Source organism: Papaver somniferum, chromosome 3 (assembly GCF_003573695.1).
Source record: "Papaver somniferum cultivar HN1 chromosome 3, ASM357369v1, whole genome shotgun sequence".
Classification (NCBI taxonomy): domain Eukaryota; kingdom Viridiplantae; phylum Streptophyta; class Magnoliopsida; order Ranunculales; family Papaveraceae; genus Papaver; species Papaver somniferum.
In genome coordinates this window covers 48,672,409-48,698,273 of record NC_039360.1, presented here as the reverse complement: position 1 = coordinate 48,698,273, position 25,865 = coordinate 48,672,409, and the positions used below count along the sequence as shown (strand labels likewise).

Below are 25,865 nucleotides of genomic sequence, written 5' to 3'. Positions count from 1 at the left end.
CCTTAATGGACTTAGACTCCAACCCATGACCCAATAGTTCTGCTTAAGTCCAATGGGCTGCAAATCCTATTAAGCCCATTTTATAATTATATGGTCCAAACGTCGCCCCCTTTTAATTCCCAATTTATTGGTGGATTAAGAAAAATGTTCTGGACAGGTTGTTCCGCAGTCGTACTCTGTCGCTCCCATGCTACATGTCGAAACGATGCGCCCGATTATTTTTAGCGGGAGTAAAGCTTGACATTTGATAAATAAGTATTGCATCTGCCGGCCGTTAGTATACATAGAATCTTATTTCATTTCTCTTTAGACAATGAAATGAAAGATGTATAAAGTGTAACGTAATGAAATGAAAGATGTATAAGTGTAACGTGTGGTTCAGGGATGCTTGAATTTTTTCTTCACTTGTTTGGGTCCCAGCTGATATGTGTTGACCACCAGACATTTAGTAAGCAACATGGAGTAAGTTAACTCCAACATATGTCGTACTTTTATATAAGGTATTCATCCCTGTTGAATTCTTTTTTTTTTTTAAAAAAAAAAAGAAGAAGTTCCATTATTAATAAACAGGAACTTCTTTTGGGTAACGAGTCCCCACCGAGTCATTCATAAGAATTACATTAAGGAAATCAGGATGAGTGTGCTCCCATATGTGGGTTGATTGTTCTGTTACTGATTCCAATCCCGTGATGTAATTATTTTTTTGCTGCAAAGTCTGCAAGTCCATCCGCCGCTTGATTCGCTTCCCTATATGTGTGTGTTATCACATAAGCCTGTCGTAAACGGAGATGTTGTTGTATTTCTTGTAACAAAGTTCGTATGATCCAAGATGCCTCAGATGGGTCCTTCGAGACAAGTGTTAACAGCGCTGTTGAGTCCGTTTCGAATTGGATGGTGTTCCATTCTTTGAGGGCCGCCATCCTCACAGCTAATAGTAATGCCCATGTCTCTGCCACGATTGCTCTCGTTTTCCCAAGTGGTGTTGTCATAGCCATAATCACTATACCATGTTCATTTATGCAGATCCAACCCGCTCCATCCATCTCTGGTTCTCCTTGATTGTTCATTTTGGACGCTCCATCAGTGTTGATTTTGAGCCATTGGTTCTGGGGGGCCTTCCATTGAACCCAAATCGTTGTCGACCTTTCCCGCTGTTGTTGTTGTGTAGCGTGTTGGTTGCAAATATTGTGTTGGACTGCCCATTTGTATTCCTGGCTGAGGAGTAAGGCTATATGAAATATTTGTTTCGGTGTTTGCACTATGTTGTTGTAGACCTTAGCATTTCGTGCTAACCAAATATTCCACATTGTATAACAAGCCAATGTGAAATCCTCCTTCCTTGTGTGCATTTCCAGAACAGACTCAAAGTTGACAGGTTGCTGTATCAAAGCTGGTATTGTCGTTCTTCCACCTAACCCTTGGTTCTCAGATTGGCTTCTAGCGCAATGTTGTTGCTGATCAATGATTGTTGGACACGGGTGAGGTGGTAGGGAAATGCTGTTGTAAACATTATATTGGCTGGCCAAGCAGTTTACATGTCACACATCATTTCCCAAGTCTCCCTCGCTCGTGGGCAGTCAAAAAGTCAGTGTTGCACCGTTTCTGGATGTTGGTTGCAGATAGGACATATGTTGGAGGTGGTTATGTGTCTATAATGCAGAGCATCAAACGTTCGTAGACCATTGTGGCTGAATTTCCAGAGGAAAAGTCTGACTTTTTGGGGGCTGTCTGCTTTCCAAAGAGTGTTGTACTTTTTCTCTATGTTGGTTGCACTCATCTGTGGAGGTTGGTTGGTTGTTGAGGTTGTATTTTTGAGAAGCATCGCATAACCGCTTTTAACCGTGTACTGCCCCTTTTTGGCATGAGGCCAAATTGGTTTATCCGGAGAATGTGGATTTGGGATATGAATGGCTCGTATTGCACTACTGATGCTAGTGGGGAAAATATTATCCAACAATTCAATATTCCAATTGAAAGAGTGTGGTACCATCAGAAAACTTACTAGGTTGTCGCCCATATGTCCCAAGTTTGGTATACTTTCATGCAGTGGTATCCACTTCTCTTTAATAGTAGTAGAATTTCCATCCCCAATTTCCTGCACAAAATGGGATATTTTTGTAATATTTTTCCATGTCGGGCTGGCATTTGCCTGTGGAGGTTGCAGTCTTCTCAAGATCGATTCCATGCCCAAGTATTTTCTTCGATATAGAGTGTTGCATATTGTGTTTGGTTTTTCATGAATTTGCCAGACTTGATTTCCCAAAAGTGTAAAATTGTGTTTCCTGGCATTTCTGATTCCCAAACCTCCTTGTTTTATTGGTAGGTGAAGCTTCTCTTTTCCTACCATATGCAACTTCTTTGTCGCCTTATCATGACCCCAAAAAAAAATTCCTCGCAATCTTGTCTATGTTTTGGTGAACATGGACCGGCAGCAACTGCGTTTGCATAATGTGATTGGCTGTAGGAATTAGGCTTGAGTTTATGAGTAACCATCTTCCCGCCTAGTTGAGACATTTTGCCATCCACCCTTTCGCTTTCCTTTCCAATCTTTGAAGCAGTTGAGAAAAAATTGGTGACGAGTTTCGTCAAATCTTAAAATCCACTCCCAAGTATTTAGGAGGATTTTTCGTTGTTGGAATGTTGAACATCTGATTCAGCCAATGTTGAACACTTGGAGGGGTGTTTGGGTGATGTATAATGACCGATTTCTGTAAGTTTATTGCTTGTCCTGTTGAGGCCGAGTAGCTTTGTAACACTTTGTTCAAGTTGTCGCATGTTTCCTAATTCGCTGAACAAGAAATAAGCAAGTCATCTTCATACATCAAATGAAGAATTGGCGGGTTGTTCGACGAAATACATAACCCTTTTAGTTTGCCCGCATTTTCCAGAATGGCCAAATTGGTGGATAGGATATGAGCGCACAAGATGAAGATGTATGGTGACAGTGGGTCACCCTGCCTGAGTCCCCTTGTTGGCTTGATGTGTCCCTGTGGATTACCATTTATGTTGATAGCATACGTCACTGAAGTTATACACAGCATGATGCATTCCACAAACTTGGATGTAAAACCTAGTGAGTTTAGCGTCTTCTTGATAAAACCCCAATCTAGGATGTCATAGGCTTTCTTGATGTCCAGTTTCATGGAAATTGTTTTGGGTTTTTTGTAGGAGGTGAAGATCGGATGTGATGAAAAATCTCACTGGCTATAGCTATGTTATCATGAATTGCTCGATTAGGCATAAAAGCACTCTGGTACGGACTGACAAAGAATTGAAGAATTGGTCTCAACCTATCTACCAGCAGTTTGGAAATGATCTTATAGACCACATTGCACAAGCCAATGGGTCTATAATCATTAACCGAAATTGGGTTATCTGATTTTGGTATGAGGGTAATATTTGTGTGGTTGAAAGGGTTTTCAAGTTCCACATTTTAAAAAAAAAAATTGGTCACAAGGTCACAAATTTTAGGTTGAGTTGTATCCCAAAATGTCTTGAAAAACTTACTTGTAAAACCATCCGGCCCTATAGCTTTCTCAGAACCGATACTTTTCAATGCTTTGTGAATTTCCTCAAAGGTTGGCGGCTTCATTAACTGGTTGCAGTGAAATTGTGAGGTTCTAGGTGTAACTTTGGCAAACAGTTCCAAGTGTATAGTAGCTGGTGCAGCCACGTATTGTTGTTTGTAGTGTTGTATCTAGCCAAAGTTGTGTTGCAAGGCCTCTGTCTAGATTTTCCATGATTAAGTTACCATCCATTTGATTGTTGGTCTAAATGAAAGAGTCTCCCTGAAATCCCAGATCAATAAGGCCATGAGAGTTTATGAAATTATTGAACAATCTAACCTGACCATTGATGACAGGCCTGCCTCTTTTCTTTTCTTGTTGATCAATAATTTCGTTGAAGTCTCCCATAAGGAGCCAAGGAATGGTTGGTGGAGAGATCAATTCATCAAAGCTTTGCCAAAAAACATGTCTTGGTGCAGGTTGTGGAGGTCTATATATTCCAGTAAACATCCAAGGAGGTGTGAGCTGAGGTTGAGTTGGAGTGATGTTGGCATGGATAACATTCTGATTAGCTACTAAAACTGAGACATTAAGGTGGGATGTCCACATCAAGCAGAGGCCACCTTTATGTCCCTCATAAGGGATAGCAAAAGAACCAAAAAACCCTAAAGAAGTACTCAAAAAAGTCATGTGCGACACAGTCGCTAAAGTTTCAGACAAGAACAAAAGAGAAGGTCTAAATTTACGTGTGTAATCACGTAATTGAGAAACCGTCAAGACGTTGTGGACGCCTTGACAGTTCCAAGCTAAGTAACTCATGGCTTCTGCGTGTGTTGGTTCAAGCCAACACCACGCGTAATTTTTTCTGCCGCTTCAGCGATAGTCCTTGCATCAATGGACAGTCTCCAAGCTGGATTGGCCGAGGATGAAGTTGCAGTAGATTTAGTGTTATGTCCTCCATTCCTCTCCACTTCCTTGGTTTCCTCTGCATGAATGTTTTGATTAGTGTCCTTGACAGTTCTTGCTTGTTGAAATATGTTTCTTGCACTCCTTGGCTTTCTTTGTCTCACAGTTGGTATTTCAAAAGATGGGGTTCTAAGTGTATCATTATGTTGTTGTTCCAACTGTGCGATATAGGCAAATTTGCGGACTTTGGCAGGTGGTGGTTGAGCTGTAAACTCTGGAGTGTTAGGGAGCATCAAATGTTCTGGAAGACTTGTAGGAGTTCTAAGTTTTCTTCTCTTGTAAGTTCTCAAAGTTGGTGTAGTGGTGGTTGTAACTGTTACCTCTGGTTTGCCTTTCTCCATGTGAACTATCAAGTTTACATGCATGCCCCTGTTTTGCACCTCATTCAACAGAACTTCAGTATATTCAGGGGTAAAGAAAGTTAACATACGATTGATACCGGGTTTGGATTTTGGTTGTGGATTCGGGTCCGGAACCAGCTGCACTAACTGATCCACTGATGCAGATTCATTGGGCTCCATATCTTCTGAGGCTGATTTTCCTTTACCTTTGTTAATGGGCTCTGAACTTGTTGCGCCATGAGGATGGTTCTGGGTAGTTCCACCTTTAGAGCTGGATCCATTGGACTGTAGGACAGGCAGAGCTAGCATGGCCAGCAAGGTAGGCTTTTCAGGTGTTGCAGTCGTGGTCAGCAAGGTTGGAGCGCCAGGTATTGCCCCCATGGAAGATAGTGATGACTTGGCAGGCATATCTGACTTGGCAGGGTTGGCTGACTTGTCATACTGTGCTGACTGGCCAAACAGTTGTGGAGCATCCAGGGATGACGTGTCATGTAGGCCTGACGTGGCCTGTGTGGATGACATGTCAGGCAGAGTTGACGTGGCATGCAGCTGGTTCTTCTCCTTGGTACTTGTTCCGATATTCTTTATCTTCTCAGACGCTTTAGCAGCAGAAACTGTATTGGCACAATCTTTATTGCTGTTTTGTGGCGGTTGAGTTGTTTTTCTTGTTGCAATAGCTTTGTCGGTATTCTTTTGCTGGTATACCGTGCTCCATGCAAGTCCTCGTCGAATCATTTCCTCCGATAACTGAGCTGGGAATGAGGCCGTGTTGTTAGGATTTGCCGACTCAGTCCTCCCCGGTTCATGAGATACTCCCTTCTGAGTTTCTTGACCTGACTCAGAGAAATCTTTATGTACCTTTGTAGCATCATGGTGGATATGTGATCTGAGATCCTTTGTCATATCTACTCCAGATGCAGAAGATTCTCCTAATAGGGTATGAGAAGTACGATAATCCTGCATGCAGTTGACTCGTGTTCCTCTTGAATTTGTTGCCTTCATTTTTGCATTAAGCTTTGAATATGGAAAGTCTGTGAGTTTTCTATGTTGCAAAACTTGGTTCAAACCATTGGAGTTATGGCACTCTCGGAAAACATGTCCCGGAAAACCACAGACAAAACATAACACCGGAATTCCTTCATAGGAAAACTGAACCCAAGTTCCCTTTCCTAAACTTAGCATCACTCCTGGCATGAAAGGTTTATTTAGGTCCATCATTACTATAATTCTAGGAGGAAAGTTCTCTAGGTCAGTTTGTAAAACAGTTCCTATGCCTGAATGTTTTATGATGTCCCTAATTGCCTCTTCATCCAAAAAAAAGTCTAGGTAAGTTAAGCACTTGCAACCAAAACGGAGCAAACTTAAAAAAGTTAAGTGAGTGTTTAACAAAGAAAGTCCAATCCTCACAGAGAATAACATGCGGACCTGCAATCCAAGGTTGGTTGGCCAGAATGAATTCTTTATCAGATTTGTGCTTGAGAGACAGTTAAATTACCTGGAAAGTTGTGTTAGTTTCCATTAGATGAAACTGTATGGGGAATATCATGTTACCAAAATCTCTTTTGACTTGAGAAAAATCTTTAAACCCTCCAACCAATTTTAGCGCCAAACTATGTTCGTTATGAGTCTGCATCAGGTTCTGCATTCTATCAGTTAACTGCAAGATAGGGTTATGGATATCTTTCAGCTTTTTAGGTAAAGTTTGTTTTTTTTTCCGAATCTGTTTGATGGCTTTGATGCTTTTTTTGATTGGGATCTTTTCTAAAATGATGGTTTGAGGGGATTTTGGATGGAAAGTTGAGGTTTGTTTCTTCGTCTTTGTTGGAGAGCTTTTCAGTATTACTCGAGGTAGAAGATGTTGTAAAGGAGAAGAAGCTTTGATTTGAATCCTCCGAAAGGCTTCTATTCTTCTGCTTTTGGTTATCTTTAAACGAGAATAATTCATTGATGTGAGACACGCATGGGGAGGATTGCGGGAATCTATGGTGCTTTTCAGAGCTAACTGCGTGAAGTAATGTATCGGGTAGTTGAGTTGCAGGTGTGTGCGAGCCCTGATTGGGGACGGGAGGAGGTGGCTGCTGATTCATTGGCGATTATGGGAGGTGAGGAGAGGAATAAAAAACCCAGAAAATCTGCCACTAACTGGTCTTGAAAGAGAAAATCTTCCTTCGAGTTTCCCTATAGATTATTTCAACTGATAAGGGTCCCTCAAATCAACCAATGGTGGAAGATGCATTAGATTCAAGAACTACAAGTAGTGTAGATATGAAGTATTTACAAAATCCTCAACCCCTAGCCAGTATCCATTAATCGACCATTTGAAAATAACTAGGTGAGTTGAAACATTCACACCCAATCCTCAGAGAAGAGAGAAGAAAAGGACTTCACGAGAGATAAGAAATGTCGCTCGTTCCCTTCCTTGTTTAATTGGTTACTCCCACGTGACATACTTTTATGCTCATAATTCCTTTGACCCACGTATATGACTTCATGTTCCATAACAAACGCAGTCTTCGAAGAAGCTTTTTTCTCCTTTTGAATAGAGTCCAGTTCAGTATCTATCCAACTGAGAATTTGGATATAAGTTACTCCCTCCGTTTCTTTTTGATAGGCTGATCTATAAATAAATGTTTCAAAAAAATAGGTTGGTTTCCTAATTGGGAAAGTCAAATGTTACTTTAATTTTTTGGGACCACTTTTCTCTTAACTTCTTTTGATGATAAGTGTCATGTAAACCATTTCACTTTACTTCTTTTGCTGAACAAGTGTAATGAGACCATTTCACTTCACTTCTTTTATTGACAAGTGTCATGAGGACCACTTTTAATGACTAGTTCTCTTAATTTTCTTAAATTTTTCTAAAAACAAAACCAGCCTATTAAAAAAGAACGGAGAGAGTACACTGATAGTGAGCTTGTCGCTTTAGCTTTTATTTATCTCCTCTCATTGAATATCCGATATTCATAAGAGGTGAGTTAAATATATCTATGTCTCTTCATGCTTCAAAAAAAAAAAAAAGCTTCTAAGTCTCTTCTTCTGACACAATGAAAAAGTAATCATAGCTTCTGTTTTGGTGTGTATTAGCATAGTTATGCCGCAAGCAGACGAAATCTCTCAATTTTTTGTTTTTTTGGTACCATACTAACCAGCGTATAGATCTGTGTCTCCATCTTGTAATTAACTTGGCGCAGCTGATCCATGCTTGTTAGCTGATTTTTCTTCTCCTCTGAATATTTTGTAGATGACAAAGGGAAAAGGTGTACTGGTTCATAAAAATGCTCCCAAAGCAAACAAGAAGATGGTTCTAAAGAGAACTCCTAGGATGAAGGTGAAGTGTGTGAGGCAGAGACTTTTTCCATCTCCGGATAAAGTCATTAATATTTCTACTGACTCGATTAAGTCTTCTTCAAGAATGAATCATGCTTCCCCGACATACACTCCGATGTCGCCTTACAAGAAGTCCTTGAATGAATTGTTTGATGAAATAGATCCCGCTGATATTACACCAGATTTTTTTGGAAGTCCCTGTCAAGACGGATGGTGTTCGAATCACCGAAGAGCACTCTGCTATTTTCGACCCCGATGTTGCCAAAGGCTTGGCAAATGGCTGCCTTCTACCCAAGGATCGTCAGGCTTATGCCCAAATTATTGACCAGGAAGAAATGTTTGGGATCTACAATATGAACATGTTTCGCCTCCTGTCCATTGGATCGTGCACATCAAATATTGAAATCTGCTGTAGCTGAGCGGGATAACGTGATCCAAGCCGCCCTTGCTAACAGAGACCTTGAGATCAAACACCTCCGTTCCGAGATAGCTTTTAAGGATATGGAGATTAAAGATCTCGAAGATGACTTGAAGGAATATCACTAGAAAAAGCACAAATGTCTTTATTTCATTTCCGAAGCATTAGCATTTTTTTTAGTTGGTTCCTTAGGAATCTTTATTGAAATAAAATCATTATTTTATTAAAAAAAACGCACCCCGAGGGTATACTATTAAAGAACAAGGTCAAGATTACAGGGAATGGTGGGCAGCCTAGCAACAAGTTGAGCGCCAACATCTTTTTGAATAACAATGCCTAGTCTATATAAAAGAGAGTTGCCTAACTTGAAGTTGGCATCATGCCTATACATACAATTCCTCAATATTTTCAGAAAAGATATAATATCTACTCCGAGCTCACCCAAAATAGAAAAGGCCAAAACACCGAACCCATAACCATGCAAAGTCCATTTGTCCAAATATTTTTTATTCTTACGTGATAGCTGCATCGATGGCATGCCCTGGAGCAATGTTATGTTTCCTAGCACTTGTGAAAGGTGAAACACCCGTCACATCCATGCATACATCCTTACAATCCTCCCAATTATAAACTACGATGTCGGTGGGTCTGAGTTCATTCTCCGTATTTGAAAGGAAACCCAAAGAGACTTCTTTCCCAGCAGCAACCCCAGCTTTGTAGCATATATCTTCCAAGACATCTTTGACCAAATCATGTCGAAATTTGGTTATGCAACCTCTCCAATTTTGAATTCTCATTACCCCAGAACGGGGTTCCATTGCCCATGAAACGAGGTCCTTGCTTATTTTAAGCCTGCGCTAATATTAGTTAGCTTGCTTATAAATTCGCGCAAGATTGACTAAGATTGTGCGAAGGTTATATATATATTCCCTCTAATCAAAGACAATTTGTTTAGTTCTCATTGCCCTGAGATGGGGTTCCATTTCCCATGGAACAATGTCCTTGCTATTCTTGAGCCTGCGCTAAACCAGTTTAGCTTGCTTGAAAATTTGCGCAAGTATTGACTAAGACTGTGCAAGGAATATTTTTTGAAATATTTTCTCTAATCAAAGCCAAGTTGGGATCGGTGCTAGCTATACGAGAGTTATTGTTTAACAATTCTGGCTAGTATTCCCGAAGTTTATTTCTGATCTTAGCTATGCGAGTGTTATTACTAAACGACTCCGGCTAGTACCGAAGTGTGTGCATCATGCATTTGTTTATGAATTGTGCACTTGTATGTGAATTATGAATTTGTTATAGGACTATGAAATACGAATATTGTAAACAAATTAAGCAATCGTTTAGGTTTACCTCATGAGACATGTCTCTCATAATTAGAGAATATGAATACCGTATTGTCATTGTCGTGCTCTGGCCTTCTCGTCATGGATATCCATCCATATTAGTCTGATCTTTAAGCGTAGATAAAAATAATTTATTATAGGGAAATGATTATTACATTAATGATAGAATTTTTTCAAATTGAAAGAATTCCATGGTTTTGGCTCTATGTGGCCATTGAACATTTTTAGTCAGTATGCTCCGCCGCCAGCAGGTCTATCAATGAGGTAAGGACCCTCCCAATTATCATTCAACTTTCCACTGTTGGGATCAAGTGTGCTAGGCCTGGTCCTGCGTAACACCTGTTCTCCTGGCTGAAAAAACCGTTCTCGAACTTTCTTGTTGTATTGAAACTTCATGCACTGTTGATAAATGGCCAACCTTCTAGATGCTTCTTCTCGAATATCTTCTAGGAGTTCTTTATCTCTTGCTAGGATCTCCGAGTTTTGGCCTGAACGTTCGGCTAGTGTTTTTTTTGTTGGGATAATCAATTCCACTGGAGCTACAACTTCCATTCCGTAAGCTAGTGTAAATGGTGCAAATCTTGTAGACCGCCTTGGTGTTGTTCTGTATGCCCACAAGACTCCGGATAAGAACTCCTTCCATCTCCCTTTAGCTTTTTCGAGAGTTCGTTTAAGGTTGCCAGGATCACTCGATTGGTTGCTTCAGCTTGCCCGTTACTCTGTGCATAATAGGGGTGAAAAAATTGTGCTTGATATGTAATCCTTCGCAGAGGGATTTGATCGTTTGTGAGTCAAACTACTTTACGTTGTCAGATATTATAGTATATGGTACGACGAACCTGCATATTATGTTCTACCAAATAAACTTTCGGACATGAACTGCTTCATTTCGTACCAAGGCTACCGCTTCTACCAATTTGTTAAAATATTCAGTTGCTACTAGCAAATATTTGACGCCCCCAGGTGCAGTAGGAAATGGACCTACGATGTCCAATACTCATATAATGAAGGGCCAAGGGCTCATAACGGGGTGCAACTCATTTGCTGGCTTTTTTAGAAGGGGCCGTGCAGTTGACATGGCACGCATTTCTTGGCGTATTCTTTTGTGTCCCTTTGCATGTAAGGCCAAAAGTATCTCAGAGATAAGAGTTTGTGTGCTAAGATCCTTCCACTTGAATGATTTACGCAACATCCCTCATGTGCTTCGGATATCAATTGTTTCCCTACATCTTGAGTCACACAACGCAAATATGGCTCCATTGCAATTGTTTTTTTGTAGAGTTCACCTTCAATCAATACGTACCTCCATGTATTTTTTGATATTTTTCCAGCTTGATATTTATTTTCTGTAAGTTCTTGAGCTTGTAGGTAACAAATATATGACAATCTCCAGTCTTCGATATCCATGAGATCACTCTCTTCTTCTTCCGGTGAATTATCTTGCATAGATTCGCCAACTTCATTGTTGCATATAAGATTTGTTGCACAAAAACCCTCCTGAATGCTTGGAAATTCCTGGAATTCGACAACGATATACCTTGTGGTATCAGACTCCACAACTGATGATAGGTATGCAAGTGCATCTGCATGTCTATTCTCCACCCTCGGTTTTTGCTCGACGTTGAAAACGTCGAACTTCTTTGCCAATTCAGTTATACATTGCGAGATAAGATGCTAATTTTTCATTCTTCGCCTTATATGACCCAGTAAATTGATGTTCCACTATCATTGAGTCGGTTGTCAGTTTCACTCTTCGCGCCCCAGGTGTAATGCAGTTTTTAAGACGGATATTGCTGCTTCGTACTCGGCTTGATTGTTGGAGGCTGAGAATCCTAGACGGATAGCCTTTTCCATATACAACCCGTCTGTAGAGACCAATAAACATCAAACGCCAGCTCCGTTGGTGTATGCGGACCCGTCAGTGTATAACTTTCATAGTCTTTCTCCGTCTTTTGGTAGCTCTGATGGATCCACGAAATTAGTCGGTACATTTCTCTCGCTCGAGAATGTTTTGACTGTCTTAGAATATTCCCATGGTAGAGGAATTAGATCTCTTTCTATTTCTTGCAGGATTTCGTCGTCGATGGTTGACCCTGATAATGGAATATCATCTACGGGAAAATATGACATCAATGACGCTAGTGTATGTCCTTTCTCGGCTTTTCTTGGCTCGTAGGTTATCCCATAAGCGCCGAGGTAGGTTTCCCATGTGGCAAGCCCGCTTGAATCATTTGCTTCGGCAAGCACTTTTCTTAATGGGTATTCTGTGTATACGACAATCTGTCGTCCTCCTCTGAAGTAAAGTTTCAGACGTCTTGTCGCGTGTACCAGTGCCAGTGCTACTTTCTCAATCTTTGAGTACCTTGTCTCCGCCTCCGTTAGGGATTTACTAACTAACTAGACAGGTTTCTCATGAGGTTCTCCTATGAATAAAACCGCACTTACAACGTAATCGCTTGTAGCGAGGTATATATAAATGGTTTGACCCATCCTTGGACTTGAAAGGACTGGAGGTGAAGTTAAATACCTTTTGATTTCATTAAAAGCGTGCTCACAATCTTTGTTCTATCCAAAACTTTCCGCCTTCTTTAAGATTTGGAAAAACGGCTTGAACTTATCCGAAGCTCGAGATATGAATCGATTGAGAGCAGCCAACTTCCCACTAAGCTTTTGCACTTCTTTCTTGTTTCTTGGTGATGGAATATCGAGTATTTCCCTGATCTGCTCTGGGTTTGCTTCAATTCCTCTCTGTGTCATCCTGTAGCCAAGAAACTTCCCGCATGTTAGCCCAAATGAGCACTTAGATGGGTTCAACTCCATTCCATATTTCCTCAGTCGTTCGAATGTTTTCTTGAGTTCTAAGAGATGAGACAACTTTCGTTCGTATTTCACCACCATATCGTCGATGTACACTTCTACAGTTTTGCCTATCGTATCTTTAAACATCTCATTCACCAGACGCTGATAAGTTGCTCCGGCATTCTTTAGACCAAATGGCATGACGACATAACAATAAACACCTTTATCGGTAATGAATGCATTGTGTTCTTGATCATCTTTATACAATGGTATCTGATTATAACCATAATACCCATCCATAAAAGACAACTGTTCATATCCATATGTGGCATCGACCAAGTTTGGGATTCTGGGAGACATATATGGATCACTTGGACATGCTTTATTCAAGTTCATGAAATCAATACACACTCTGATTTTACCGTTCTTTTTTGGGACCGCAACAATACTTGTCAGCCATTTCAGGTATCGTACTGGTCTGATGATGCCTTCTTATAGCATCCTTTCTATCTCTTCTGCAACCTTCGTTTTACGTTCCGGAGCCATCTTGCGTGGTTTTTGCCTCACTGGTTTAAATTCTCTCGGATATCTAGCCGCTGACAGGCAACGGTGTGGTCGATTCCTGGCATGATTTTCACGTTCATCTTCTGGCAGTTCTGCTCCGATGTAGGTAGTGTGCTCTTCTTGATCTCTTATATGTACCTCTATTAGCCTTTCGACCGTCGGTGGCCCTTCTTTACCTTTCTCCTGATAGGTGAGAGGGAAATGTTGTGGTTGCTATAACTTCTTCTCAACTTGGAGTATCTCACAACCCTTTACTTATGACTTCCGGTATTCCTCCATTGCGCTTTCATGATATCTGTGTGATGTCACTTGATCGCTTCTGACTCTTACCACTCCTGATGGTGTGATAAATTTTAAACATTGATGAATCGTGGAAGTTACTTACCTCCATGGAATTGATCCAATCATGACCGAGTATAGCATTATAAGGTGCACGAAAATCAAGCAGTGAGAAATGTTGCATGATCGTTTTTCCTCCTATAGTGGTTGGTAAGTTGACTCTCCCAACTGCAGTTGTAGTTGCAGGAAATCCTACACTACACCCCTCACAAGATTTCATTAACATTCAACTCATTTTAGATTAACAATCTTAATTTGTATTGATCAATCTTTGAACAATATTACAAGAAAAGATAAAGGAATCAAGAATCACCACTGATCTAGATTTTCTCTCTCCTATTTACTTGCATCTCACTCAGAAAAAGATCTCTCCCTTTCCTTTACAACTGAACGACTATTTATAGGGAAGTACATAGTTGTTGTAGTATTTCGATTGCGGTAAATAAGGATTCGTTGCTCGGACTTGAAAAGATTTTTAAAACAAAAATATATACAAAATTTGTCACAGGATCAAGAGATACTAGGACTCAGGATCCCACCAATTCTTATACTCATGCGAAACAACTATTAATTCTAGACAATTATAGCTTATAATGATAACAAATATCGACTCTTTTCTTTGCGAAAAATAGATTTTATAAAGTATTAGATGTAAATCATAAGCATGATGCATCAAGAGTTCCTAGACTAAGCATACATCATCAGATAAAATCACAAATTATCAAGAAAAATCATAAATCAACTTATAATAGTGCAAATAGTCATAAAAGAATTAAATAGAATTACTCATGCATAAAGAATGGTTTCCTCCATCATCCCAGTATTGGAGTTTAGCTACTCATAATAATCATGTACTCAAAATACATACTTGATGCTCAAAATATGATTAAAAGAGTGAAAAATATAATACAGTGAAACTACGACCCTCTTTAAGCGTCCAGAGAAGAACGATACTTTAGCGCTGCTGTTGGATAACGACGCAAGTCTGCTGCTGCTAGCACTGTTGAAGAACGACGGCCCTGAAGGGTCCGTTCTTCGTCGTCTTCTTCCTCCTCGAGCAGCAACAACAACAGCAGGAAACTTTTCCTGTAACTCCTGTTCTTCGCTCCTCCGGTCTCTCTCTGGTCCCTGCTCGACCCCAAACACTTTATAAACCTTATCTCAATTCTAAACACCTCTTATATACTTCACAACCCCAAGAAATCCCGCAAAATCTTCTCTTTTTTTTCTTTGCTGCCAAGTTACGTAACTTCCCTGCAGTTTGAGAGAAAATCTCTCCTGTTGATTTTTGTACGCGTCTTCTAGCTATTTTCTTGTCACCAAGCTCTCCCAGGACTTGAAACATACTAGATAGACGTCTATCCAGCATGAGACTCTCCCAAAAAATGACAAAATATTTGAACATGAACAGAAGAGGACGTACTCTGTTTGGACTTTGATTGCTTCCTCCGACTTGTCCAGCCCAATTGGTTGGATCTAAACAATCCCATAGACCCTGTTAAGCTCTAAGAAGACAAGCCCAACCAAATTTAGCTATTGAATCTCCATGAAACTCGTTCAAATCTTCAATCCAAAATCAACAGTGTCTGCATGCATTTTTCCCGCCAAAAACCATTATTTGAAATTTGAAGAAGACCTCCCCCTATCCAGTTCAGGGGTACGAATAGTAAGTTGGGCTGAAATATAATTCCTGGGGTGGAAATAACCAAATCTTGGGTGCCTTTAGTAATTTTTCTGGGATGTTTTCCGGACTTTTTCGGGCTTCCTCCGGGGTATTTCTGGGGTACTTCCGGTATACTGTCAACGGAGCTCCAAACGCCATATTTCAGCCAATTTCGCCGCAAAAGCTTATTTCTCCAAAAACACCTACAAAGACATAAAATAACCAAATAAGTACAAAATTGAGCACTAACAATATATACAATTGGGATAAATTAGACACATAAATGCGTCTATCAAATACCCCCAAACTTATTATTTGCTAGTCCCGAGCAAATCAAAACTACAAAATAAAATCCTAACTCACTGTCGCAGGCATCGTCGATTGCATTTAGCGTATGCAATAAGCCTTTAAACCCCTAGGTGTCCCTAGTGGCCGAGTTATAGTCTCGGGAGGGCTTACTAGAGATGTACCCACAAAACCTTAATACTCCAGACCCTAGCTATCTACAACGAACCTTGGAAGGCACTAAAGAATCTCCTTGGTTGGCATACTTATTGACTACAAGAGGAAGTACCCTGATGCGAAATTCCAATTGATGTACACGAGTTTGCACTCAAGCATACTAAAATTCATATAAAGTGACAGAGCTCTACTCAGATAGTCGCACTATGGACATCAATATCCGGAGTCAAAACTAATCACATGGATAGATTAAGAGATGGATATAGAAAAACATAGATGGTTTTGATGTTTACTAAGTGAACGGCGTTTCCCATATCTGTCTGAAGGCCTCCGCCAAAATGAACCTATCCTAATGGATTGAGATACTAGTCTGACTAATATCAACACACTGGCATATACAAGGGTACCAGTGGTCGACTTTATTGAATTTATTCCTTTTGGTCGAATGGTCTGGTCTCAATTTTTTTTTTTTTATTTTCAACTTTTTTTTTTTGGTAACTTAATCACTCTAATTCACCCTAGCATTGGTAACAACTTGAATCGTGGGCCCCACCTATCACTTAGAGAAACATGGTTTAAAAACAAAATAAAATAAAATAAAAAAAGAAGTGAAAAGGACTCAACGAGATATGGTGAAACTATCATGTTATTTCTAACACCTGAGCTCTGTGCTTTTATGAATAGACTCTTTAGATGTTTCCATCTATTCAGATTGGTTCCTCAACTCCTACAACCAAAATGCTTCCATCCACTTAGATTGCTTAGTGTCATCCTAAATACGCATAAATTTCTAGGCTCTGGAGTTTATTTATTCATACTGCAACTAAAAAGTTTCTCCCATACCCCCAAACTTAAATCTAACATTGTCCTCAATGTTCTAAAGATGAAATTAAAAGCATGAACAAGGAGAAACTGTTACCAATGAAGCAAAAGAGATAAGGAAAGATATTACCGTGTTTCATGAGCATGGGATACCTCCCAAGAAGTGCTAAGTTTAAAGTCTTCAACCAGACTTAGGAAAGGATTAGTCAACTCGAACCATAAAATAACAGTCGAAATAACTGTGGATATTCAAAACTAAATAGAGCTGACCAAAGGAAACTGCAATGAACCAAGAAAGTGAACAAGACTAGCATGCCCTTACTTAGTTTCCTGATTAAGAAATTTATATCTAATTGTGGTTCAGGTTTAGGTTCTATGAAAGGGTCTAAATAGAAAATTTTTATTGGCTGCGTTTCTTCATAGGTGGGATCTGAATCATTAGGTCCTAAAGTCTGGAAAAACTCAAATATGATCTTAGAAGCGCACAATAACAACCTAAATAACTGAGGATCCTCTAAGTCAATAATATTTGACTTACATAATTGACCAAAATGAGAGTAGTGGTCATTCTTAAGCAAATGTGTCGATTCTAACTTCCTAAAGCATTTAGGTTTAGTCTCAGAACTTAATATTCGACTCATTTGAAACGTTCCCACAGTTGGTAGAAAACTATTTGGTGGGAAAACAAAGTCAATCTGGGTATCATAGCCTGGGTTAACCACATCAACCAGAGGATGGGTTTCTAACAACTGAGCTTCTCTCTGGACATCATTAGGTTCAGGTAAAAGTGTACGAAGATAATCTTGTAAGATGGTTGAGGCACAAATGTCAAGTCCTACACGGGGGAACTTTCTAAGAGTTAAAGAACCCGGAGACTGATAATCACCCCCAAACTTAGAGTTTTCTGTGTCTCTAGAAAGACTAGTCACAACTTCCCTAATTTCTAGGTCATCGGATTCCTGAAAATGGTCAATTGATTCTTCTAAGTCGGGTTCATCCTCACTCATTTCTACGAGTTCATTTTCTTTTTCTAAGTCTAATGTTTCTAAATTTCTAGACTCTAAAACAATATTCTCCGAATAAACTCGTTCCTCAAAACTATCATCGGCTTCGTAGACAGGAAATACTACATCGTCTAAAACGAGGGTATCTCTAGTCAAATCCTCGTCCTTTTGAATAGGTGAATAATTATTAAAATTATTTGGATTTGAAATAGAAATAATATTATCATTGTAAAGCTCAATTGGAGTATCCATTTCCTGATCACTATTCCTACATAAGTATGATTCTCCATCAACACTATCCTCATCATAATAACATGAAAAAGATCGAACCTCATCAAAACAAGTAGTGCTACCAATTATAACCTTTTTATCTTGATTATGTAAATAACTATCTTCATTCTCAAGGGTATTATTGGATACACTATATTGGCAATTCAAGTAATTTCGAGAAATTCTTTCGTTCGTCTCAGCTATCCGCTTGAGGTGGTCTTCTAAAGAAGGTTCACTCATTATTGTAGTTCTTTCGTCTATAATTATATTATTCGTCTCAACTAACTTGCGTGTCGACTCAGCTAACTTACGTGTTGACTCTAATAAAGAGGAATTATCAGAAGGATCATAAAAAGGACTACTTTTCAATAGTTTGATTGTATCCTCTAGAGACGAAGAACTAGTACTATAATCTTCTTGCTCGTAAGACTGATGCATGTGTGGATAGTAATTGGGCTCACTGGGGTATGACCCATATCCTTCCAAAGGATGGCGTTCCCAACCACTATTCCCAACATGGTCATAAAAATGATGATGTCCATATTCAAATTCAGATCGATACTCATTGTATTGGCTTCTGTCATACCAGTTCGACATTCTTAATTGCAAGGGAATTCTACACAATCACCAACAAGGATGACTCGACCAAATCAAACCTACAGAATCTAGCAAACAAAAAGCATGATGGCTCCACTTAGATTGTTTTCTAGACCAGCTTATATTCCTTCAAAAAGAAATTCGTTACAATTTGAGCACACCCCTCTGGAATCAATCCGAGCTAATGTAAGTTGAATCGAGGCGAGCGAAGCTCAGTGGAGCTTTGATACCCAAGGCCTCACCGCTATCACAAGGCGGCGCAGTCACGCATTCAACTCACAGAAACCATCATGAACTTCGAAGTATGCTAAAAGAGTAACCAATATTTTTCGAAAGATTTTACTACCAAGCTCGTTACCCTATCGGTCTCGTTCTAATCAAATTTTAAGCTTGGGTTCGCGTTAGGTTTCGTTTACCTAAGGCGGGCAAGAAGGGAACGGTGATGAAATCCGAACCCTTATCTTGTATTGTTCAGGCTTTGCCCTTTACTAGGAATTTAAAAATAGTCAAAATTCGTCCTCAATCAATGAATCACCTTAAGGAATACAGTAACCCTGCTGACAGGGGATTCGCGAGTGTTTCGATGGACTTACCTCCCGTATCATACGGGGGATGAACCGTTGAAGTCGACTCGGGCCACGACTCCTATGTCATGTACGAACCCGATGGGCCGAGACGATATTGTAATCGTCGTCCTTCCCTGCAAACAGTTTATATTTAATTTTTTTTTATATAACGCTTCCGTAGGGTTTAAAATTAAAATAAATTGTCCAAAGTCCAGAATAAAGTCCAAATAAAAAGTCCAAAAATTACAAAAATTATGACAAATAAAGCCTATTTACAAATTCTAAAAAAATAAATAAATAAAAGCTATATAGAAAAAAAAATAATAAATTTTATTAGTGGTAAAACTGGGTCTTTTATAATAATAATAATAAAAAAAATAATTCTTCCCCACCCCCAAACTTAAATCTAACATTGTCCTCAATGTTTTAAAGATGAAATTAAAAGCATGAACAAGGAGAAATTGTTACCATTTGAAGCAAAAGAGATAAGGAAAGATATTACCGTGTCGCATGAATGTTGGGACTTTGATCAATTATTCCGACTTATACATCCCAATTGGATGGGTCTAGACGATTGCATTAGGCCTCTTATGTCTTCTAGAGTCCGTAGGTACCAAATACACCCGTTTAATCTCCTCAGATTTCGCTAAGAATTCAACTCCAAAATTGTTGTCGCTGCAGCAAATTCTTCCCGCCAATTTCTGTTTTGAATTTTGAAGATGACCTCCCCCTATCCAGTTCCGGTGTCCCTTTAGTACATGCTCTGAAATGGGGTGCCCCTTATCCAAATTAGGGGTGCCTTTAGCAATTCTTCTGGGATGTTTTCTGCACTTTTTCAGGGTTCCTCCGGGGTATTTTCGGTACACTATCAACGGCAATCCAAGGGCCACATTTTTAGCCAATTTTGCCGTAAAGCCTTATTTATCCAAAAACACCTACAAAAGCATAAAAGACCATAATAAGTACAAAATCGAGCACTAATAATATATACAAATGAGATATATTAGACACATAGATGTGTCTATCAATAGTAGATGACAGCTAATCTGTCCTTTATTTTCGGATATGGCTTGCGACATTCTCGCAACCTTACAAATGTTAATCTCGCAAACTCTCTTATTTTCGCAGAACCATCACATTTTTCTCATGATTTTAGCTGACGTTGTTTATTATGTTATTTCTGAAATTGTTCTGCGACGCTGTTGTGTTGTGTTGTGGATAATTTCGCTGAGGCATTATTGTTGCGAGATTCTGATCCTACATCTTGCCTCTTCTCATATCTTCTCTGCGAAGTAGAGAATGATGTGAGAAATTCCACAATTGTCCATCTCTTCATATTCTGCATTTATCACACGTATCCTTTCTTCCATTTATTTCTTGACACGTCTTCTGTAACCGCTGCTTTTCAACCGCTCACGTCTTTTCGCATTAATGGTGTTTATTTCTTCGAGTAAAAAAAATCTTCTTTATATATTATTCTTACTCTTCTTTCCATTTTCTTTTTACTTTCTCTTCTCTTTTTACTTTCTCATCTCTGCAACTCTTTTGTTCTTCCGTAAGTTCTGCTACTGTAATTCTTCCTTCTTTAATTTTCTTACTTTTTATTCATTCCCATACTCTATATTCAGATATGCCTCAAAGTGGCCACAAACATGAGAAAAACTTAAAATACGTCCAAGAAGATCTTGTTGAGAAAGGTTTCACACTTTCTACCATTCTTGGTGAAAGTGCCAAGTCAATTCTTTCTATCAAACTTTTCTCTGATCAATATTGTGATGATCAATCAATCATAATTTTGCTAGGTCAAATTCTCGCAGGTCTCCCCATTCCTCTTTATGGCCCAGATATTCCTCTGTTCTATGAAATTCTCGCTCACTCGGGATTTTCGCGAGCTATCTTTCAATTGAGTGGGGATTGCATCCGTCTGATGCTAGAGTTCACTAACCGTGGTGCTGGTAAAGGATCTCTTTACTCCAAAGAACTTAGGGATCCTAAATTCGCAGACTTGGAGATAATTGCTGAAAAATACACAGTAGCGAGTTTCTTTGAAAATTATGAATTGATCTCCATGAAGAAAGAGAATACTCGCTGGGGTATTCGCTTGAAAAGGAAATATAATATTGATTAAGCTAAAATACTCATGCAAGATATTGATTGGCATTCTGGTAAGAACACAACTCCTCGCCAATCCAAAGATGATAAATGGTGTGTTTTTCCCTTGATGCTAAAAGGACCTTACATTGCTGGGCCAAGTGTTCTTCCTGAGAATCTCGCTACTTATCAACCTTGGGTATTCTCTTGGACCGAGAAGGAGAAATAGGTGTGTTTCTTCCAGTTTCGCTCACTTTATATTTCTTTATTTGTCTTTATTCTTTTGCTCGCTGATTCTTGCGAAATTCTACGGATCCAGAAACTGAAAGATAGCTATCACGGGACTGGGAAGGCTAGTACCTTGTTAGTTCTTCGCTTATACACAGATGAGGTAAGAAATATTCTCTTATGATTTTAATACTTTATTCTTTACAGTATACTGTTGCCTCTATTTCTTATTTCTATCTGTGTGTGAAGATTATTGCTGAAATAGAAGAGTCTGCCAATGTTGCGAAGACTGGAGATAAAGGAAAAGGTGCTCTTCGCAGGGAAAAACCAACTGCTCCTCCTTCAAAGAAGAGAAAATCCGTTCTTCCTCTCCTTCAAATATTCCTTCTCATGAAAATTCCGAGAGCGATGAGGATAATGATGACCTTGCTGCAAATGAAGATTCTCCATCTGAATCTTCTATGGCTAAGCTCCCTGGCCTCTTTTCTGATTCTTTGCAAGGAATGGGAGAGTAAATTCGCTAATACCTGCAAAGATCTCGCTACAATTTGCGATGTTCCTTTATTGAATTGTGATAATTCTCTTCGTGGAGTTTCTAGATCAGTGACTCCCAATTTCCTGCATTCTCTTAATAGTCTGGTATGCTTTCATCCTTTTACTTCTTCATTATTGTAATTCAAAGTCTCTTTCTATTTTAATACTGTTTAGATTTTCTCGCAGGCTGGAAAAGCTTCTTTTGCTGTTTCCTCAGATATGGAGAGGAGACGCGAAATTCTTGAAAAGAAAAATCTTCAATTTCGTACAAAGAATGAGGAACTGGAAGCTGACATCAAATGTCTTCGCGAGAAGAACAAACAACTAGAAATTGATTCTTCTTCATATAAGAACAAAATCTCTAGTCTTCAGCAAGCTAATAATCAACTTTATGGTTTGTTACTTTTCTCCTTTCCCTTCATTCATTCATCCTGTTGTTTTATCTTATTTAATTGATCCTTTTTGCAGACATTTATGGTCTTCCTGATGAAGCTACCATTCTTCGTTCATTTCCTAATTCCTTGGATAATGATACCCTTCTTGAGCGTCTTAATAAATCTTTAAATAGTTTCCCAAATGACAAAATTTCATCTCTTTCTATGAATGAACTAAGATCCAAATTTCGCCTCTTAGAAATTGACCATAGATCTAGTTTAGGCTTAGCCAACCGATTTAAGCGTCTCCTTCTTAATTCTAAAGAGAAAATCAATGAGTTGAGAACCAAAATTAGCGGTCTCATAGATGATAAGGATCGCATCTCTGATCAAGGTGCTAAGGCTTTGGCGAAATTCCAAGAGACCCTTCTTGAAGTTCAACTTGAATGAGATGAAGCTAACCGCAAGAACATCGAACTCTGCGAAAGAGAAAACCAAATTCGTTCTCGTCTTCTTATAAGTAATGAGGATGAATTCGCTTGGGATGCGAAAATGTTAGACGATGCCAGAAAAGATTTAGGTGTAAATGTTAGTCTCCAAGTTGAGCATACAGCCTTGATTAGAGATATGATTTCTGACAGAGAAGGTTATTAACTGTTCTTCTTCACTAATCTTTTGTTTCTTATGAATTTTCATCAAGTTATTAATCGATTGACTTTTGCTCGCAGATTCTGAAAGTAGATATCGCGAAAGGATTGAGGAACTTGAAGATGAAAAAGAGGAACTCGCAAAGAATCTTTCTTCTCGCAACGAAAAGTATTCTAGATTAAAGAATCAAATCAAGATCACTGTTGCGAACTTTAAGAATGATGCTATGCATTTTCGCAATCAAACTATTCAAATGGTTTGTGATGACCATAGTATTCCTCATTCTGATTATCCTTGTCTCTTAGAGGAGATCCCAAAGAACATTCCCAGTCTGATTATTTCTGATAGCGAAGCTGATGATGAAGAATCTGATGGTGATGAAGGTTCTGATGGAGATGAAAGCTCTGATGCAGACGAAGAAGGGAACAAGTCTGATGAAGATGATGAAGGATCAACTAAGAAGTAGTCTTTGTTTCTTTCTTTAATCTTCTGTAACACTTGTACATTTATTCTTTCTTTCTGTATATTTGCGAATTCTTTTGATTCCCCATATTCCTTAATATATGAGTTTCTTTCATTTTGACCTGCATTCGTTAAAACAATTCTTCCTTGCAATATGGTTAATCGATATAATCATTAATTTTTTAATTTTTTCGTAAATCTATCATGTGGAGACAAATAACATTTTCTCATTTCATTCATTACCATACTTGCCTCTGTTATTTGTATCCAAATGAGAGATTTTGTAGATTTTTCTTATTTTGTGCCTCAACTTCGCAGTTATTTATGTATAATTTCGCAATCTTATGCGAAGTGAATTTTGATTATTTTCAAAATTTCATTCCTGTGTGGTCTTATTTTTCCTTCCTAATTAAAGGTCTTATTATGCCACCTCTTGTCATTGCGACAAAATCGCAGGACGTTCTTTCACCTTTATGCAAAAGCCCATTGATCTTGCCTTAACTTTTTCTTTTTATTATGGACTCTTAAGGAATGTTGCGACAATATGACAGGCCTAAATATTCTTGCGAAAATAAAGCCCCATGACATTGTCATCTTGCGAAGAAATCGCAGGACGTCTTTGCACTTTCATGCGAAAACCCATTGATCTCGTCTTATGTTTTTCTTTTGTATTATTGCCTCTTCAGGATTGTCGCACAAATATGACAACCCTTAATACCCTTGCGAGTAAAAAGCCTCATGACATTTGCGTCTTAAGACACTTATCAACTCCCTAATGGAGAGTGCCGCCCTTATCTTCCCCCCTGGTTGCCCCTTTAAGGAGGCGTACCTCTACCATACAAGGTTGGCTCCTCCCATCCGGTCTTAACAACAACCAGTTGTTTTCGCAACCTCTTATACCTTTTACCTATAGGGTTTATGGTTACGAGACTGCACCCTAAGTGGGGTTTTCTTCGGGCCGAGTGCATTATAATCCAAGACTTGTCAAGAATGGCAAGGTACGCTTTAAACGCCCATGGCACTCTTAACTCAACCGTGTACCTCGGCGCCTTGATCAGATTCTTCACTCCTTGGGAGAGTCCTTATTACCTTAGTCGCCCAACCTAAGTCATATGCTTAAGCTGAGAATCCAAGGTGTCTCTCCCGGATGGGCTTTATTGACCCCAAATCTCCATGACTCAGGTTCCGGTGGCAGTGTAGACTTTCCCTGATCCATGCAACAGGTACCCCCTTATATGACGTACTTTAGGTCTTACACTTACCTCTTGCGAAATTTTATTCGCGAACTAGGGTTTACGCCATAAAGGTTCGCCCCTTTCTCTTTTGTCATTGTTTTCTGATTATCTTCTGTAAAATTCATTATCTCTACGAGATTCTCGCACATCATCATATCGTATTTGCATTTCGCAATCTCAATTTTGTCATTCAATAAAATGTATTTTTGACAATTTTACTTATTGCGAGAGTGTCGCAACAAATTAATCATTCATACATTTCTTATTTTTATTACCTTTACCATCCTCTGCTTCTTTGTTATTTTCTGTTACTGCTTCCTTGGTAGTGGTATGTTCATCATTTTTTATTCTGAGCTAGCATTAGTTTTGCAACATCTCTTCTTCTTTTCGTTTGATTGCATCCACCATCAATTTCTCACTTCTTTGTGTTTATTTGATTTTTTATCGCCAATTTGCCTTCGCAGGATTCCACCTCAGTTTCGTAACACCTCTTTCCTTCAACCCAATCTCCCTTTATGATTCCTACAGCGCTGGGGTGAGGAAATTTGATGCACTGGTGGAAATTTGAAGCTACACCTAGAATCCCATGTATCCAAGGTCGACCAATTAATGCATTGCAGGGTGACTCTACATCAACGACACAAAATAGGATTTCAGAAGATATTCCCTTCAATGGAATTCGCATAGTAACCTCCCCTTTAGGCTTGTTGGCAGTACCATTAAAACCATATATCTTATATGTTGATGGTATAAGATCATCATCTCTTCCTCCCATAGTTTTATAAGTATGATAAAATAAGATGTTCACAGAGCTTCCAGTATCGATTAGAATCCTATTAATTGCCCATGACTCTTCAGCTTCATCATTCTCATCTTCTTTCGGTTTTGGATTAATTTCTAATTTTACTACCAATGGATTATCATGTACCTCTTCACCTTCGGGGATTTCTTCTGCGGTAAAAGAAATAATTTGTTTCTGCCATTCCTCTAGTGGCGAGATTTTCGCAATATTCATAATTTCTCTTCCATCATTATCTCTTGCGAACACTCTACTCAAAAAATTGTCATGAAAATCTGCAATTGTCTTGTATGAATGTACGATAGAGTGACAAAATAGATTCTTTGCTTTTGCACCAACTTCTATGAAGAATGTTTCCTTCTTTTTCATCGTGTTTACTTTGTGATGCTCTGGTGGTGGTGGAAATGGTTGAGATTGTGGGTACCCTACCAAAAAGTTGTTTAGTTTTCCTTGATCTATCATTCTCAGAATAATTCTTTTTACATTTCTGCAATCATTTGTAGT

General features: G+C 39.0%; 1 protein-coding gene across 1 annotated transcript; it reads left to right on the top strand.

Moving 5' to 3' along the window:
• Positions 1-7,792: 7,792 nt before the first annotated feature.
• Positions 7,793-8,688, top strand: LOC113361236. The gene is made up of 2 exons (XM_026604546.1): positions 7,793-7,946; positions 8,055-8,688. The coding sequence occupies exons 1-2, from the start codon at positions 7,905-7,907 to the stop codon at positions 8,463-8,465; spliced, it is 453 nt and encodes a 150-aa protein (XP_026460331.1). The 5' UTR covers positions 7,793-7,904; the 3' UTR covers positions 8,466-8,688.
• Positions 8,689-25,865: the final 17,177 nt, after the last annotated feature.